This window comes from Nilaparvata lugens, chromosome 5, assembly GCF_014356525.2.
Source record: "Nilaparvata lugens isolate BPH chromosome 5, ASM1435652v1, whole genome shotgun sequence".
Lineage (NCBI taxonomy): Eukaryota > Metazoa > Arthropoda > Insecta > Hemiptera > Delphacidae > Nilaparvata > Nilaparvata lugens.
Window position 1 is genome coordinate 42,945,235 of NC_052508.1, and position 18,253 is coordinate 42,963,487.

Genomic DNA, 18,253 nt, shown 5'->3' on the forward strand with positions numbered 1-18,253 from the left:
CGATTCAGCTTTTTGCATTAATTTCTACTATCACTTGCCATCTGATTCAGTCATAAGCATTGCAGGCTGGAACGGACTTCTGAAGGAGCAGGTTGCTGTGTGGATATTGTAAACATAGCACCTTGTGATTATTCGCTTTTGGCCCGGGCCCAGACAGGGCACAGGCGAATTACAAAGAGTCTTTTCCTATCAGTTTCTGTTCTGTATATTCAGTGCTGTGTATCGATTTAGCGTTAGTTGATTGCTGTACTTTGATTTTTAGTAAAATTCTAGCTTTGATTTCGCTGTACCTATTGAGTTGGATGATCTCAATAATTTCCAAAATACAGAAATTTAAATCAGTTCAGATAAATGAATAAATAATATATCTAGCGTACTTTTGAATACTTAAGAACAATAAAAATTTATTAATAAGTGAATAAATAAAAAAGAAATAAAATAGGCCTAATAATAAATAATAAATAATAATAATAATACCTATTGTTAAAGTAATAATAAAATATCATTATGAAATTGGAGGAAACAACAACAAGCACAGGTAACTCTGCAGTTTATTTTAATAAATATAAATTCAGAAAAGCAGGTACCTCAACTGCAGGTGAAATAATTTGGCGATGTCTTGGTAAGTCATGTAGGGTTTCCATACGATCTGACTCAATGCTAAATCTGACTACTGGTCCGAATCTAAAACACAATCATCCTTATAGCGCACTGAATTCTTCCAATAGCAAAAAGTTAGATGACTCCTCAAATCTCAACAATACTACTGCTTCTTTGAACTTGGATAACATAACTTTATCTGACGAATTGTCAAAGACAGTTGATGCTGATGTATTATCTACTGGTTCATGTGTTTTCAGTGTATCGAGCACCCCTTTGGTTTCAAGTTCTCCGGTTCATCTCAGCATAAATAATGATCTTCAGAACAGCAAGGATGAAATAATTGAATCACTTCATCTCAGCATAAATAATGATCTTCAGAACAGCAAGGATGAAATAATCGAATCTCTAAGAAAAGAAATTACAGACTTAAATGACAAAATGAGTACGATGAAACAGCAATGGAATGATGCAATAGATCATTCCATTGAAGTTGATAAGAAATTGATTGAGTACAATTCTGTTATGGATCAGATGAAAATAAGTATAGAAGTTCTAGAGGCGGAAAATTTGGTTCTCAAAAATGAGAAAAAAGTCCTAGAAATAGAACTGGACAATTTGAAATTCTGTTATCCCCTGGAGAACTTGAATAATCAAAGTAATAATAGTGGAGTAATGAGAGCACAGAAAGAAAACTGTAATGACATAGATAATAGAAAAAAGGCTGTTCATGGTGTGAATGTAGGAAATAGTCAATCGAATAAAAATAAGAAAATGAGAGAGAAAACAAAAAATAAGAGAGTACTGATCTTGTCAGCTAGCCACGGAAGAGAAATTGGTTGGAGTCTTAATGAGGAAGTCAAACAAAGCGGTTTTGAGGTGACTGTAATATCGAAACCTGGATGTAAATTTAACACAGTTACTCATGAAATTGAAGATCTGACTAGAGATTTTGACATGAATGATAGAGTTATAATATTGGCTGGAGGTAACAATGTAACAGATGAATCAGTGCAGAGCACAGACTTCAATTTCGAAAAAGTATTCAATACAGCTAGCTACACTAATGTAACTGTTTCTTCTATTCCGTTTCGATATGACAGACCCCTCATGAATGTCAATATCAGTAAAGTGAATTCATGGATACTTGAACAAATCAATGGGAAGAAAAATATAGAAACCTTGGACTTGAGTAACTTTGATATCACAGATTACACTCGTCATGGTCATCATTTGAACAGATATAGGGGTAAACAGAAACTTATCAAGCTCTTCAAGCATCATATTATTGGAACTCCTATTGAATCTACAAATGTAAGAGGTGTTGAATGTGACAAACGCTCAGAAGGAGATAGTCCCACCAGCATTCCCACCATCAATGAAATTGACAGAGGACATTTTTTAGAGGCTTCAACGTTTTCCACGCAAACTGCCAGGGTTTGCTCAATGCCAAACTGGATGTAGAGATTCTCTTGCATGAAAGATCAAATATTGACATACTGTGTTTCACGGAGCATTGGCTCAATATAAATGAATTGGATCATCTCTCTCTTCCTAACTTCACCCTTAAATCACAATACAATAGGCAAATTAAAACTAGAGGTGGGTCTTGTATATTTGTGCGTGATGAATCTGTCAAGAGCTGTAGAATTAGGACAGATTTACTCTCTTCAGCTGTGGAAAGTGTGTTTGAAATTTCGTCAGTGGAATTAAAACTTAAATCGATTGCACAGAAAATAATTCTGATATGTATTTACAGAGCTCCAAATTCTGATTTTGGCCGTTTTGTTGAATTGCTTCGTTCTGTTCTGTCCAAAGTTTCTAAAGAGAAAGGAAAAATTGTGTGTCTATGCGGTGATTTCAATGTCGATTTCTGTAAGGAAGATAAAAACAAGAGTATTTTCAGAAATTTACTTACATCATTCAAATTGAACAAGATAACAAATGGACCAACACGAATTACACCAACTACAGCCACAGAAATTGATTATATCATTTCAAATCATCCCATTAATCTTTGTAGAAGCGAAACAATCCCATGCTCCTTCTCAGATCATGATGGAAGTAGTGTAAACTTTCTAATACAAGAAACGAACTCTGATTCTCATAAGATTAAAAGATTGGAAGGTGGAAAAAGGAAAATCATACGCATCATCAACCAAACTGCTATAACAACTCTCAATCAAGGCTTATCAGGGGAGAATTGGAACTCTGTGTATAGATGTAACAACGTTGAAACAATGTTTAATAATTTTATGTCCACCTACATTAATCATTGCAATCATTCTGTTCCGGAGAAACCAGTTGGCACTGCTCGGAGTGGTCACTTAGAATGGATTACTCCAGGTATTAAAGTCTCAAGTGATAGGCTGAAAGCTTTAAGTTTAATGTTGAAGAACCCATCCATGAATGACGAAATGACTTATATTGTTACAAATTCAGGCGCCAGAGTCATAAGATTGCTGGAATATTTCAAAATCTACAAATCTATATACAGAAAGATTCTCAAGGCAACCAAAAGAATAGCTGCTAGTACACTAATAAAAAATTCTGATAACAAGGTTAAAGCAGTTTGGAAATTAGTTAGAGCCGAATCTGCCAAGAATAATGTATCACAATCAGAGACTCGTATAATTAATGATTCTGGAATCTTGAAAACAGGTAAAGAAGCTGCTGACTTACTCAATAAATATTTTGTCAACACACCACTTAAAGTACAGAGCACAATGACAGGATTGACTAGTACGAATAAATTCTTGGATTTCTTCACCATTAATGAACAAAATAATATGCATCTGAATAATTTTGATCCAGTAGGAGTTGGAGAACTGGAGGAGATAATAAAGCAACTGAAGAATAAAAGATCCTATGATTGTTTTAATATTTCAAATAATTTAGTGAAACAAACAGCAGTACACATATTAAAGCCTCTTTCATTTATTTTCAATGGATCAATGCAAGCTGGTTATGTTCCATCCAAGCTTAAACTGTCAAAAATAGTTCCCATCTATAAGAAAGGACAACATGAACTTCCAGAGAATCATAGACCTGTGGCAAATCCTCCGATATTTCTAAAAATTTTTGAATATGTTGTACTTAAAAGGTTAAGAAAGTATTTGAGCCAGTTACAATTGTTGTCACCCAAACAGTTTGGTTTTAGGCCTGGCTGTTCAACAGGCGATGCTCTTTTTTCATTCATGGATGAGGTGCTTACTTCTGTGGATGGTGGATCCAAGGCATGTGGATTAGTGGCTGATCTTTCCAAGGCTTTCGACCTTGTTAATGGAGAAATTTTGTGTCATAAGTTACAGATGTATGGGTTTCAGGATGTAGTTCTCGGATGGTTTCACTCTTACCTCTGTGATAGATATCAGCGGGTTGAGATTCAGTCACCCCCCTATATATATAATTCAGAATGGTTGAAGACAAGGAGTGGAGTCCCTCAAGGATCGGTGCTCGGTCCACTCCTCTTCCTTCTGTATATAAATGACTTACCATCTTATCTGGAACCGGCACACTGTGTGTTATATGCTGATGACGTAAGCATTTTATTGAGGAATAACTGTCAGAAAGAAATGGAATCTGAGTGCAAAACTGCTTTTGAGAAACTTGAGATGTGGCTGACTGCTAATATGCTGATATTGAATCATGGAAAGACTAAGCAATTACCTTTTAGAACGGCTAGAGAAGTAACTTTGGGAGTGGAAGACAGCAATGTGGAGTCTGTAAATGATATTAAAGTTCTAGGAGTTGTATTGGATTCTGAAATCTCATGGAAACCTCATATAGAATCTTTAAAAAACAAGTTGAGCTCTGTGGTGTTTGTTCTTAGAAATTTGAAATTATTATTAGACAATAGAACCCTCAAAGATGTCTATTTTGCAATGTTTCATTCTCTTCTGGCCTACGGAATCATTTTCTGGGGAAACTCAACTCAAGTAATAGACATCTTTCGAATCCAGAAGTGGGCAATAAGAGTGATGGTTGGAGAGACAATACGATCAAGCTGTAGACCACACTTCAAACAGATGAGAATTCTCCCTCTTCCCAGTTTGTATATTCTAGAGGCTTTATGTTTTATTGATCAAAATAAGGACAAATTTAAAACTGGTGCACGTTTCCACAGTTACGGAACTAGACATCGTGAAGATTTAAGAGATGATACCCACAGAACAACTTTATATGAGAGAGGAGTTAAAAGTGCTGGGATTCGACTCTATAACAAATTACCTGCCAGCCTTAAAGCAACGACAGGCCGTAAATTCAGGGCCTTGATGAAAAATGAATTACTGAATATATGTGCATATTCAATTGAAGAATTCCTTACCTATTATGAGGTACAAAATAATTAGTTTGTAATGTTTTATGTAAGTTAAATGATTTTTTTTTTTTATTCTTCTGAATAATATTGATTGACAAATCCGAATACCCCTTCTATAGGTGGTCAGTGGATGATTAATAAAATAAAATAAAATAAAATAAAATAAAAAATAAAAATGCAGAGAATCGGCATCGCTATTCTCCTATCTTTATCCACTACCATTATAACGTGAGCCTCACTACAGGCTACTCAAGTCTCTCACGTTGATTATTAAACTTTCAGAAGAATAAATATCATTGAAATAACTTTCATTTCATGAAATCTCTTACTTTATACTCATAATTTGACAAGTTGTCAAGTATTCACAACAAACAACATGGAAAGATTGGAAACAACATTGCCAATTCTAAAAACGTATTTGAGGATGTTTTGTAGTCGATAGCAAGAAGTAAAAATTGAACATTTTAATATATCGATAGAAACAACCCACTCTGTCGCTGATTGCATTTGTCGGGAGGTGCAGAAATGAAAATCGACCGCATCTGACGCCACATGATACAACAAACTGGGTCTGCACGGGAATGTGACCCAGTCTGTAGCCTACCCGATTTGTCGTTGAACCAGTCTGTCGTCTACCCGATATGTCGTTAGACCAGTTAGTCGTCAGTGTGAGATCGTCGACCCATTATGGCAGCATCCATTGCAGCTATCTGTTTGAATTTTGATAGGTTAGGTTAGGGTCAGATTCAGATTGGCTAATGTTTACTGTGCACTGGTTAGTGCAACTGTCACAAGTAAAAACACCATTTTATTGTGTGATTTTTACACACAAGTTTTCCTGTAATTGATTGACGTGTCAAATATTAGAATTATCAAGTTACTTCCTCTATTAAAGATTATTTAAAACATTGCTTATTAGGCCTATCTTAATACATCATTACAATTTGATTCCGTTCTTGAAAATGGTAAGATATCTTCTACATTCCAGTTTGTTGAAATAAAAATAGGTAATATTGCTAAATGATGTAGTGTTATAATATGCAATATTTTTTTAACGTACTTCCATATTCTTATTTGACGTGCAAATAATACTCATTCTTTACAAACGTTAAGTTTAGAAAGACTTAATTAAGATATTAGACAAAAAGTGCAGTGCATTTAATTTTTATCATCAATTAATTTGATGCATTGTTAAGGGCATTAAGTTAGGCTAAACAAATCACTTAACAGGCGAACTTTGAAAAATTAGTGGAGCAAGTTACTAAACATTAGTGTCGTTTTTAATTCTTCTATGAAGAAATCTCTTAAGCACAATTTTGCCACGAATTGATGAAGAATGGAGTTACTAAGGTTGAAACATCTGCTGTAAACCTCAAATTTCTTGTTTTTTATGTTATAGCCTAATAAGTTGAAAAGATTGCTCAAACCGTGAAATAAGCTTTAATAATGGTAATAAATAAGACCATACCATAATAATTAGGTAGAGATAAAGATCTAGATGTTGATGAATTGATTAAATTCTATTGAATTTCTGGAGTACCTACAATATTTCACTTCCATTCAATTCAATGGGACAGATATAAAAATGTTTATTGAATGTAGCGAACCAACCCATCTACAGTATAGAATATAGAATCAGTAGGGTAGGCTACTATTTTTATTAGTTCAAAAACAAATTTTTGGTTGAACGGATATGTTGAATTTACAAAATCATTTCTTTCATTTTCTGTTCCAGTCACACAATGTTAAAGTCTGTGATATAGGAGATGATGTAAAAGAAGCATTGAAAAAATTTAGGTTTAGAAAGAGTGAAACCAACGCTGCTCTAATATGTAAGTCTCATCATATGTAAGATATAACTATAATTTACGGTATGCACAATTTCAAATTTCTAAAATATAATTATACACTCAACAGGTAGCTTTACTCTTGTTATTATTGGTTTTGAAACGTGAAATAGTTATTTGTATATCTAGAGTGAAAAGTGCAGTCTTTTCTCCCTGAGCGAAAAGTTTGAAGCCCGAGGCGAAGCCGATGGCAACAATTTTCTTGAGGGAGAAAAAACATTTTTTACTCGTGATATACACAACATTTCTCCTCCACCTACATTTTTATAAAAACTGCAAATTAAATAATTTTTAAAAACATTGTGACCAAAAAATGTGTTACAACATAATCTAAAACGTAAACAGCTGAGCTGGCTTGTAAGCACAGTTCTCCGCCGACAGCGCTGTGCGCTATCTGTCAGCAAAAGTTGCAACAACAATGGCTGCCACAACTACAACTATGATAAAGTTCCCGTTTCAAATTTGATTAGTTAATGAGGAATACTCGTTGGCTGGTATTTTGAATAACATGGAATATAAAAAAATATTTATACATTTTTTTAGTATAGTGATATGAAGTTTGTAATAATTTTAGCATATAAACATAAATTTTATATATTGATCAAATGTCTGGTTGAGGTATTGCATTCAGTTCGTTTAATGACTACTGTATATGCTTTCTCATCTGAGCTTAGACCTTCTAACCAATTTCAAATGTACGTTTTTGAAATAAAGATGCTTCCCATTTTATTTGAATGGAGTTACTTTTACGCTCTAGGGAGTTTTCCTGTTTTTTCCTCCCGAGAGCAAAAAAGTGACACTTTAGTATTATGTTCCAGGAAGTAAAGTAAGCACTTTGGACAGGAGGTGGAGGAAAATTTCTTTTTTTTGTAAAATAAACTTTGAGATTGTGAGATGAGTTGTAAAAATATTCAAATTTGATCAATTTAGTGTTTTTTTTTTTTTATTTTTATTTGTGATGACGCCATCGATCCTGCAAGTAGTGTGGGTAATGGATGAAGAAGAAGGTATAAGGTTTTGTGAGGAAGTAGAAGCATACTAGCCTATTTCATCATTCTCTGGCAAGATAGTTATAGTTACACTAAATATTATGTTTTTACCCCATTAACAGGTTTTTGCCTTCTAAGAAATCAACTCACATTTTTTACTTTGACTAAAAAAAGAATGAGAAAAATAAAAATATGTTGTCTAGGAATTGTTATATTTGGGTTCATTAATAAAACACAAAGTTACACACTAATTTATTGATGCACTGAGCAAGATACAACTCAAAAACCGACATCTTAATTTCTTGTATTGATCACTATCCATATACCAACTATCATGCTATCAATATTACATTATCGATATATGTATATAAACGAAATACTATGACATCTCCCTTTTTAACAAGAAAAAAATGAATCATTCAAATATTTTACAAAACATAATCTTTCAAATACTTGGGTGCCTGTACATTTCTTTTAGGACGGTCCCTAATTTCAAGACAATCTTCAGTTTCACTTATTTTCTTATCATTATTGACATGATCAAATACAACTATTTCATTTTCAGATACATTCATTCTTACATCATCATTAGTTTTTCCTGAATCAAAACTGTCATCATTGATTTGCAAATAAAATTGAGTTTCTGATTTGAAAGAATTCAAATGTTTTCTGTTCCTTTCTACCTTTTGCCCTGACTCTAGTTGAACTTAAAAGATCTTGGTCCATATGCTAATCCCAAGACCAATCCCTTCTCCCTTTCCTTAGATGAATTTTTATTTACAAAAACTTGGTCTTCAATTGTTTTTTATTCATGACTCCTCTATCATAGTAAACATTTTTATGTTCTTGACACTCTTTCAACTTATTTCTAACATCCTTATACTTAATACTTATCTCTATCTACAAATTGACTCAAATTAGGCAATAAATGATTTAATTTCCTACCCATCAATAATTCTGTAGGTGATAGAAAATTGGCTGACAATGATGTACATCTGTATTCTAATAATGCTAGATAGGGATCTTTACCATCATACATTGCTTTTTTAAGCATGTTTTTTACAATTCCTACCTGTCTTTCTACCAATACCATTTGATTGTGGATATGTTTTCTGTACAAATTTCCATTCATTGACAAATTATTTAAATTTAACATTATTCAACTTCTTTTGGGGGCCGTTGTCACTCCACAAGATTTTTGGTATTCCATGCATGACAAAAATAGATTTCATAATTGTTATTACAGATTCAGTTGGTAAGTCTCTCAATAATCCTAATTCTACATATTTTGAAAAATAATCAACATTAAGACATAATGTTTTCCTTGTTGCTAAAAAAGATCCATTCCTACTTCTTGCCAAGGACAATCAGGTATTACTCTACTTACAAAAAACTCTTTTCTGTTACAATTATTAAATTTTGCACATGATTCACAGGTGGATATCGTATTACCAATGTCATTGGATATTCCTGGTCAAAATATACTATTCCTAGCTCTTAATTTACATTTTTCTATACCCATGTGATTATAGTGTAACACATTCAACATTTCTTTCCTCATGCTTGTTGGGTACAATTATACCATCATTTTTGAACAATAAATCATTAGCTATATAAAATCTTCTCTATATTTGAAATAAGATTGACAATCAGAAGTTACTTGTTTCATACTGGTAGGCCATCAATTATTTATCATATCTTTGACTTTACACAAAGTTTCATCTTTTGCTGTTTCAATATCTAACTTATCATAATAATTATGAGCAAATTCATTATTCTTGGTTAATATACAAATTTGATACTCAATTTCTTCACTAAGACCGCCATCTTCATAAGTACTGAAATGTGTTCTGGATAAGCAATCTGCTATCAGTAAATCCTTACCAGGTTTGTACACAATAGTAAAATCATACTGCAATAGCATCAAACGAATTCTCTGTAATCTAGCAGGACATTCACTAAGTGGTTTTTTTAAAATACTCTCTAAAGGTTTGTGATCACTCTCAATAGTTACATGCTTACCAAAAATATACTGATGAAAACGTTCACATGCAAACAGAATTTCTATAATAGCATAATTTTGTTGTGTGCTATTAAATGACTTGGATGCGTATTCAACTGGCAGATTATTTTGGAGTAATACACAACCTAACCCATCCTTACATGTATCCAATGACAATACAATCTCTTTGTTAGGATCAAAAAATAGAAGAACAGGTTTACTAGTTAATATGCTTATCAACTCATCATATGCTTTGTCATGTTCAAGATTCCAATGCCGAATGACATCTTTCTTTAGTAGCTTTCTCAAAATTGAAGTTTTGTTTGACAAATTCAGTATAAATTTGGAAATGTATGTTATCATACCTAAAAATGTTTCCAAAGTTTTGACATTAGTTGGTTTTTTCATTTCAATAAAGGTCTTGATTTTCTTATCATCTATTTTCACACCTTCTTTTGATATAATATGACCCATATAATTAACTTGTTGCAATTTGAATCTACATTTGTTTGGGTTGAATGTTACATTTATTCTCTAGCCCAATGGTCGCCAAACTTATGAGCCTGTGAGCTAGAATAGCATTTATAAATCTTCTAGTGAGCTACCAAGGAATATTAGACTGAAGAATGTACGGTACGCAAAATGAAATTTTCACACTTTTATTGCCTATAATGATACATTTCTACAGTTGAAATCTACTTATCTCATAGCAAAAGTATAATAAAAGTAGAAATGTACATTTCAATGAGAGCAGTGGAACTCTTTTTGGTCGTCAAGTATTTTCTTGATGTTTGGAGTGTACGTTGTAGCCGTCATTCTGATGCAGTTGTCCAAATGTTCATCAGTCAGTCTGTTCCTATATCGATTTTTTAAGAATTTCATACTTGAAAAAGATGCTTCACACAAGTAGTTAGAGCTGAACATAGCTTTTAACCTCAATGCAGCTTTAATAATACTTGGGCATTTTTCTTTGGGGACTTGAGGCCAAATATTTCCAGTAGTAGAAAGTGATCTAAGAGGCAGATCATTTTGAAAATCCACAAATTCCATTTCAACTGAAGCTTGATCTCCACCAAAATGTTTCACAACACAAGCTGCAAAATCTTCTTCATAGATCTCTACAAAAGAGAGTTGATGAATTCTACCATATTTGATATGCTTTTAAAATCTTGAAATCGTTGATCAAACTGTTGTCTCAAGTCTGAAAGAATTATAACGTATTCTTGGTTATTGCTGCGGTGCTGTGGAGGAATTTTCTCGTCATTGATTTTCTTTAGACTGGGAAAGTGTATATATTCAAACTGGACTACATTCTTTTGCACGAGCATTTCTGTGAGCTACCAAAAACTTCCCCACGAGCTACCGGTAGCTAGCGATCGACTGTTTGGCGACCACTGTCTAGCCCTTTGTAATACCGCTTGCAATATTTCATCATGCTCTTTCTCTGACTTACCATAAATAATCAAATCATCTATGAATATTGACACTCAAGGGATATCTCCAAAAATTTTAGAAAAACATTGATGAAAAAATTCTGACACCATATGGCATTCTTAAGAAACAAAATCGACCATATTTTGTATTAAAAGTTGTGTATTTACTACTCTCATAACTAAGATTCAATTGATAAAATGCCTGATTAGCATCTAATGTACTAAACATAATACTACCATTCAATTTTCTAGCTAATTCTTCGAATGTTGACAAATAGAAATGCTCTCTCAATAAATTTGTATTCAAGTTCTGTGGATCAAGACAAATACGAATTTCATTGGTTTTTTTTTACTAAAACAATACTGTTTACCCACTCAGTAGGTTCAGTTACTTCTCTACTAATTTTATCTATTTCTTGCTTGAACTTTTGTTCTAAATAGATTGGAACTTTTCTGGTAGCTTCATCTTTAGGAGTTGCAGTCTCTATTAGATTTAATGTACACTCAAAATCTTTAATTTCACCAAGCCCTTCAAAGATATCTTTATTTTGTTCAATTATACAATCATTTTTGAACAATAAATCATTAGCTATACACAAATCATCAAACGATTCATGACTATGTTGAGTTCTTGAGAATAAAATGTGTCTCTCAACCGATTCATTACTACGCGGAATGAAGTAGTTTTCAAAAATTTCCAAATGTCTTTTGTAGGATTTTTTATGTGCTTCACTGATTTGGAAAGTAGTGTATTTTTGTAATGCTTCTTCTCCGATACAATTTAGTTATTAAGATCGCTATTTTAACATTTTCCTCCTCATATTCCCCACCACTCGCTGTCATGTAGAGTAGAAATTGCTGCTTCCATATTTTCCTATTTTCTGACAAGTTTCCTTGGAAATTGAAATGTTTTGGTGGTTTTAATGATTCCATTGTCCAAATTTTTTACACTAAGTTGAAATAAAAGCTTTTCCTCGATTGTAATGAAAACGTGCTGTTGTTGAGGTTAACCAATCGAGAAGTTTAAATTTCATTACTGCAAGTTTCACGAAGATTCACTGCGATGATTTTTATTTCATTCATTCAATACCGACTACAGACTGCACCATGTATATTTGAGTTTATTAATAAAACACAAAGTTTACATACACTAAGTGTGTTACATACACACACTTTATTGATGCACTGAGCAAGATACAACAACTCAAAAACCGACATCTTAATATCTTATTTCGATCACTATCCATATACCAACTAGCATACTATCGATATTACATTATCAATATATGTATATAAACTAGATACTATGACAGGAATGTTGTCCTTTAATGTAAGCTATTATAGAAGGAAATAACAATAATATTACATGATTTACATTGCAGTGAAAGTGGACAGGGAAAAACAACTTATTCGTATTGAGGATCTAATTGAGGTAAGAAATTTACTTAATTACTAATTTGACACGTTACTCTACTTTAAGCGGCTCTACAGTCCATGATGAACTTTGGCCTCCTCAACATGTTGCCTCCACGTCTCTCTATCTTGTGCTCTCTGCTGCCAGTTTGTCACTCCCAGCACACATAGATCACCCATCACATCACTAATCCATCTTCTCCTTGGCCTTCCTCTTCTCCTAGTACCAATCACTATATCATCCATTATTCTAACCGGTCCTCTTTCTTCAGCCATTCTCACTACATGACCCAGCCTTTTGATTCTTCTTGCTTTATGGTGCGTATAATATTTTCTTCACTGATTTTTTCATCTATCTCACAACTATATCTGCCTCTCCATATACCTTCGTCAGATATTGGACCCCAAATTCTTTTGTACATCTTTATCTCAAAACATCTCAGTGCTCTTTCATCTTTGCTCAATATCGTCCAAGTTTCAGCCCCTTATATTACAACCGGCTTTACCAATGTTTTGTATATTTTTTCTTTTGTTTCACGGGCGATAAGTCTGCTCTTGAAAATATTTTGGTTTGCAAAATAATCTCGGTTGCCCATCATGATGCAATTGCATATTTCATGACTGGTTTTATTATCATTGGTCAGTGTTACACCTAAGTATTTGAATTCACCGACGCCTTCCACTTCACAATCATCTGATATTTTTTGGTTGTTCACTTGTCTTCTTCGCTCATTCATCGACATTTTCATGTACTTGTCTTCTCCACATTTATTTCCAGACCTAAAATTTGGGCTTCGTCCTACACTTTGTAAATGAGCTCTTTCAAATTATTTTGATTTCTGGATATCAAACTACATCGTCTGCATAGGCTAGTACTTGAGATGTTTTATTCACAATTGTTTCTTTCAGACCCAGCCTCTGAATTACCGTTCCAAGGACTAGATTGAAGATTGTGGCTGAGAGAACGTCTCCTTGTCTGACTCCGGCTGTAACTCTAAACGTTTGACTTGGTTTATTTCCCACTTCTACTTGGGCTGTTGTGTTGACCATTGTCAGATTTATGAGGTTGATCAGCCTCCTTGGTATTCCGACTTCTTGTAATATTCTTATCATTCTGTTTCTCTTAACACTCTCAAAAGCTTGGCGGAAATCCAGAAACATCATGTGCAGATATGTGTTATATTCATAACATTTCTCCATGATCTGTTTCATTGTGAAAATCTGGTCTGTTATGCCTCTCCCTTGCCTGAATCCACATTGGTGATCACCTATTATTTCTTCTGCATAAACTCCAAGTATTTTCAACAGAAGAGAAGAGAAAAGCTTGTACAATGTTCATAGTAATGTTATGCCTCTGTAGTCTAGTCCTTGCAGGTCTTTTTATCTCCTTTTCTTAGTATCGGACATATCAATCCTTTCCTCCACTCTTCAGGCATCTTTTCTTGCTCCCATATCCACAATATCATTGTATGTAGAGCTTTCACCATCTTATTGCCTCTGTACTTGAAAAGTGCAGTGGGTATTGAATCTTTCCCAGAGGCCTTGTTGTTCTTAAACTTATTTATTACTTCTAACACTTCTTCATAGCTTGGAGGGTGGATAAAGGGTTCAGTGCTGTAAAATGTAGTTTGATCTTCCTCATCGTCGTCATCATTGTCAACTCGGTTCAGGACATTTTGAAAGTATTCAGCCAATCTGTTCATTGTCATTTTCTTCTCCAAGCACGTTTCCATCACCATCTTTACAAGCCATTAATTTTGGTTGATATCCTTTCTTCATTCTTCCAACTGCATGATAGAATTTTCTACTTTCATTTTGCTCATTCATTTCCTCTGTTTTCTATAAGCTTTTTCATGTAGTCCCTTTTCTTCCTTCGGCTTATTTTGTTAGCTGCTTTCCGGTTTTCTTCCTAGTATCTCTCTGAATCATTACTCTTCTTTCCTTCTAATGGCTTCTCTAGTCTCATCATCATACGGTTCATACCATTCCTCATTCCTACCTCCTCTCTTTTTTCCCAGGTTTTCATTGGCAACTTCATTGATTGTATTCTTCAGATGTTCCAAAGTTCTTGTACATCTCTTTCTTTTTCCTCTAATTCGTTCAGACCATCTGGTATCAATCTTTCCATCTCATTTCTATATCTTGCTGCGTATTCTTCATTTCTGAGTTGTTCTATATCAAACATGCATCCTCTTGTTCCTCTCCCATATTCTACTCGGGATATTCTCTCTCTCAGTTTGGCAGACACAAGAAAATGATGAGAGTCACAGTTTGGTCCTCTTTGAGATCTGACATCCATAATGGATGTAGCATGCCTCTTGAATATTAACACGTGATCAATCTGAGTGACTAATTCTGCTGATGGAGCCATCCATGTACCCATATGAACTTTTTTCCTTGGAAAATATGTGCTGCTTATTATCATATCGTTTGCCATCGCAAGTTCACATAATCTCATTCCATTATCATTTTTGTTATATCATGTAATGTACACTTCCCTGCAACTCCTCTCACAAAATCCTCTTTACCAATCTGGGCATTCAAGTCTCCAAGCACAATCAATAGGTCATATTTTGGTACTAATCTGATCTCTTTTTCTAATTTCTCATAGAAGCTTTTTTTGTCATCCTTGTCAGCCTCTTCAGTCAGAGCATACGCAGATATTAATGTTATATTCCTGAATTTTCCCTTGATTCTGATACGGCACAATCTACTACCAGCTGGGTAAAAGCCTAAGATAGATGATTTCAATCTCTTTCCTACCATTAATCCTACTCCTCCTTGTCCTGTCCTTTCCTCTGGCCCACTGTACATGAATGAAAAATCTTTCTTGTCTATTCTGCCATTTCCATTCCATCGTGTTTCTTGTAGTTCTCAATTGGACATTGCATTTTAGCATTTCATTCCCTATCTCCATCATTCTTCCAGCTCTCATCATTGTCCTTATATTCCATGTGGCAAGATTCCAATCCAATTTTCTTAATCTTATTTTATTGGCATTTCCGTTTCTATTTCCTTTATTCCTGTCCCAATTCCAAGACTCATTTTGAGGTTTCACAATAAGTTTTTTTTTGGGGGAAGAGTCATTAGCACCTCGCCCAACCCCCAACCTGGAGGACCAGGTAAATTTCTTTCGAGATTTTCTTCCCTTAGCCTTTGAAGGTCCACTGAGCTCCATCGGCAAGGCATCATTTGCTGGTTTTGGTCTGCCCTGGGTATTTGATTTCCCCGGTACCCCCTATAATTTGACACTAGCGCAACTCAAATTGCAGAATGATTCCATACATCAGCAAACTAACTTCTTAATACTATCAGCCTAGAGAATTCAACACTAGTAATAATCCTAACCTCAAATGTTGAAGATCCTTGTTTGAATTTCTAGCCTTTCATGCACTCCAGATCCATTCCGTTTAGTCATTCGGATACTTTATACTGAGTTTCAAGGCAACAGTGGCGTAGCCAGGAAAAAATTTCCGTTTTCGGTTTTCCCTTGAAAATTTCATTTCAGGCCTATTGGTTTTTGATTTAATAACAAATAGAATGGAATGAAGTAGACTTTTATTTGTCTTTCAATTGGTTAAAAAATAGTGATTTTGAAGAAGGCCTACTCATTATTGTTCTGATAACAAGCAAGAATGCTTAAATTTTGGCTCCTATAAAGCACTATTTCAACCAACTTTATAGGTTTAGTTTTAACTCGATTAGCATTTTTTCAAATAAATTTACTTGATTTTTACTTGAGTATTTAAACTTACATTGTTTGGGGGGGGGGGTAAAACGTCTTTCAAATATTAGAGGGATATGTCCCACCTGTCCACGGTAGAAACTACGCCCGTCCATTATAACTGTGAAATTTTTGGGGTACTCTCTAGAAGAAGCTGCTGGAGCTTTGTTTAAGGATATGCATGAAACTGAATGAACTATAATCAACTAGAGAAATATAAGCTATATTGAATTTCTTTATAATAAAATAGATGGTGAAAAGTGATCCAACTTTGAAGTGCTATCTGTATGTAGTCCCCTGCTAGCTAGTCCCTACACACTGTACAACTCATCACTGTCCATAAGAAAATAGCTCATTATTATTATAATCATTGATATGTTATTCTCTTATTCCTTATATATTTCTCGACTTACATAGTAAAATACAACGAAAATGTGGTATTAGATGCTAATTTTTGTGTCTGTTCCAGCCACAAAAAATGCAGGTTCCATTTCGGAGGGGGGGGATACATCCCCATCCGGAGGGGGGGATATGGGGATGTATCTCCCCCTGGATATAAGTAGAGTTGAAAAGTTCGAAGACTGGTAGACTACCTATCTGCGAATGGTAAATCTTTAGGGCGTAAATCTAGGTCCAGTTCTGATATACCTGTCATTGAATTTTTGGTTTCACAAAAATTAAACGGCGGTCACTGTTGATTTTAGAATAAACGAAATTCAAAGTAGCACAATTTCACATGTATTTATTCAACCTAGGCTATACCTTGTCAGCCATGTTGTTTTACTATTGATAGGTCGATACATTACTTATGTACTGATCTGGTCCATAATTCCTTCCAGCATATTATTGTCATTTAAAAGCAAAAACCTAACCTCCTAATCTACCCTTTTATGTTTGAAACATTGATAAACATACCTCAACCTGGACCTCAACCCAACCCCTTCCATTATATTGTAATCCTAAACCAAAAACCAAACCCGTAACCTACCCTTCTACCTTTGAAACACTAATAAACATAACTCAACCTGATCTTTAACCGGCGTAATTCTAGGTCCAGAGTTGTGTGTAATTAGTGGTGTGTGATAAGTCTTGATCAAAGTGAGGTTAGTAAAACTAAATTATTATTTTTTAATTCGTGATGAGTGGCCATTGTTAAATTTTTGTGATCAAAATAACATACTAAATAGATCCCAACCAAAAATTTGATGACAGCTAGGCTACCTATATTGGCACTGGACCTAGACTTTAGCCATCTCTTGACGTGAAAAAAGTAGATAGAAGTAAATTCTTATGGCCTTTGTTGGTGGAGAGTCCCTTTCAGGAAGTACCCCCCTCGCCGGAATGTAAAATTTAAGCCATCTATGGGCCTTACAACTGTCACACCTTAGCTGGGATCGACAGTTCAACTAACTTGTCCATCTGATAACATGGGAGTGACCTGATTAAAAATGTTTGGTGATAATTGGGTTTGAACCTGGTATCTCTACGCTTCTCTCCACAGAAATAATCATTTCGCAGATTATTTGAGGTGGAAAACTTGGATAATTCAAGTTTCACAGTATTGAATAAGGTGTGGATATCCAGTGTTGTGATCAATAGCCAGGCCTCCCTGGATAGACTATGTTATTGACCGAGCGAAGTGAGGTCTAAGATTCAAGTCGACGGTTTGGCATTTCTCTTAATGTTTGAATGTTTTTATGTTGTGCATTTACGGCGAAACACGGTAATAGATTTTCATGAAATTTGACAGATATGTTCCTTTTTAAATTGCGCGTTGACATGTATACAAGGTTTTTGGAAATTTTGCATTTCAAGGATAATATAAAAGGAAAAAGGAGCCTCCTTCATTCGCCAATATTACCGTAAAAATCAGACTATAGAATTATTCATCATAAATCAGCTGTCTAGTGGACTATAATACTAC

General features: G+C 34.3%; 1 protein-coding gene across 1 annotated transcript in view; it reads left to right on the forward strand.

Moving 5' to 3' along the window:
• Positions 1–5,586: 5,586 nt before the first annotated feature.
• The window catches only part of LOC111047515 (glia maturation factor beta), a 51,988-nt gene continuing 39,321 nt past the window's right edge, over positions 5,587–18,253 (forward strand). Inside the window, exons 1-3 of the mRNA XM_039428374.1 lie at positions 5,587–5,886; positions 6,657–6,753; positions 12,575–12,624. Coding sequence (XP_039284308.1) covers positions 5,884–5,886; positions 6,657–6,753; positions 12,575–12,624 — 150 coding nt within the window. The 5' untranslated portion in view covers positions 5,587–5,883. The remainder of the gene's footprint in view (positions 5,887–6,656; positions 6,754–12,574; positions 12,625–18,253) is intronic.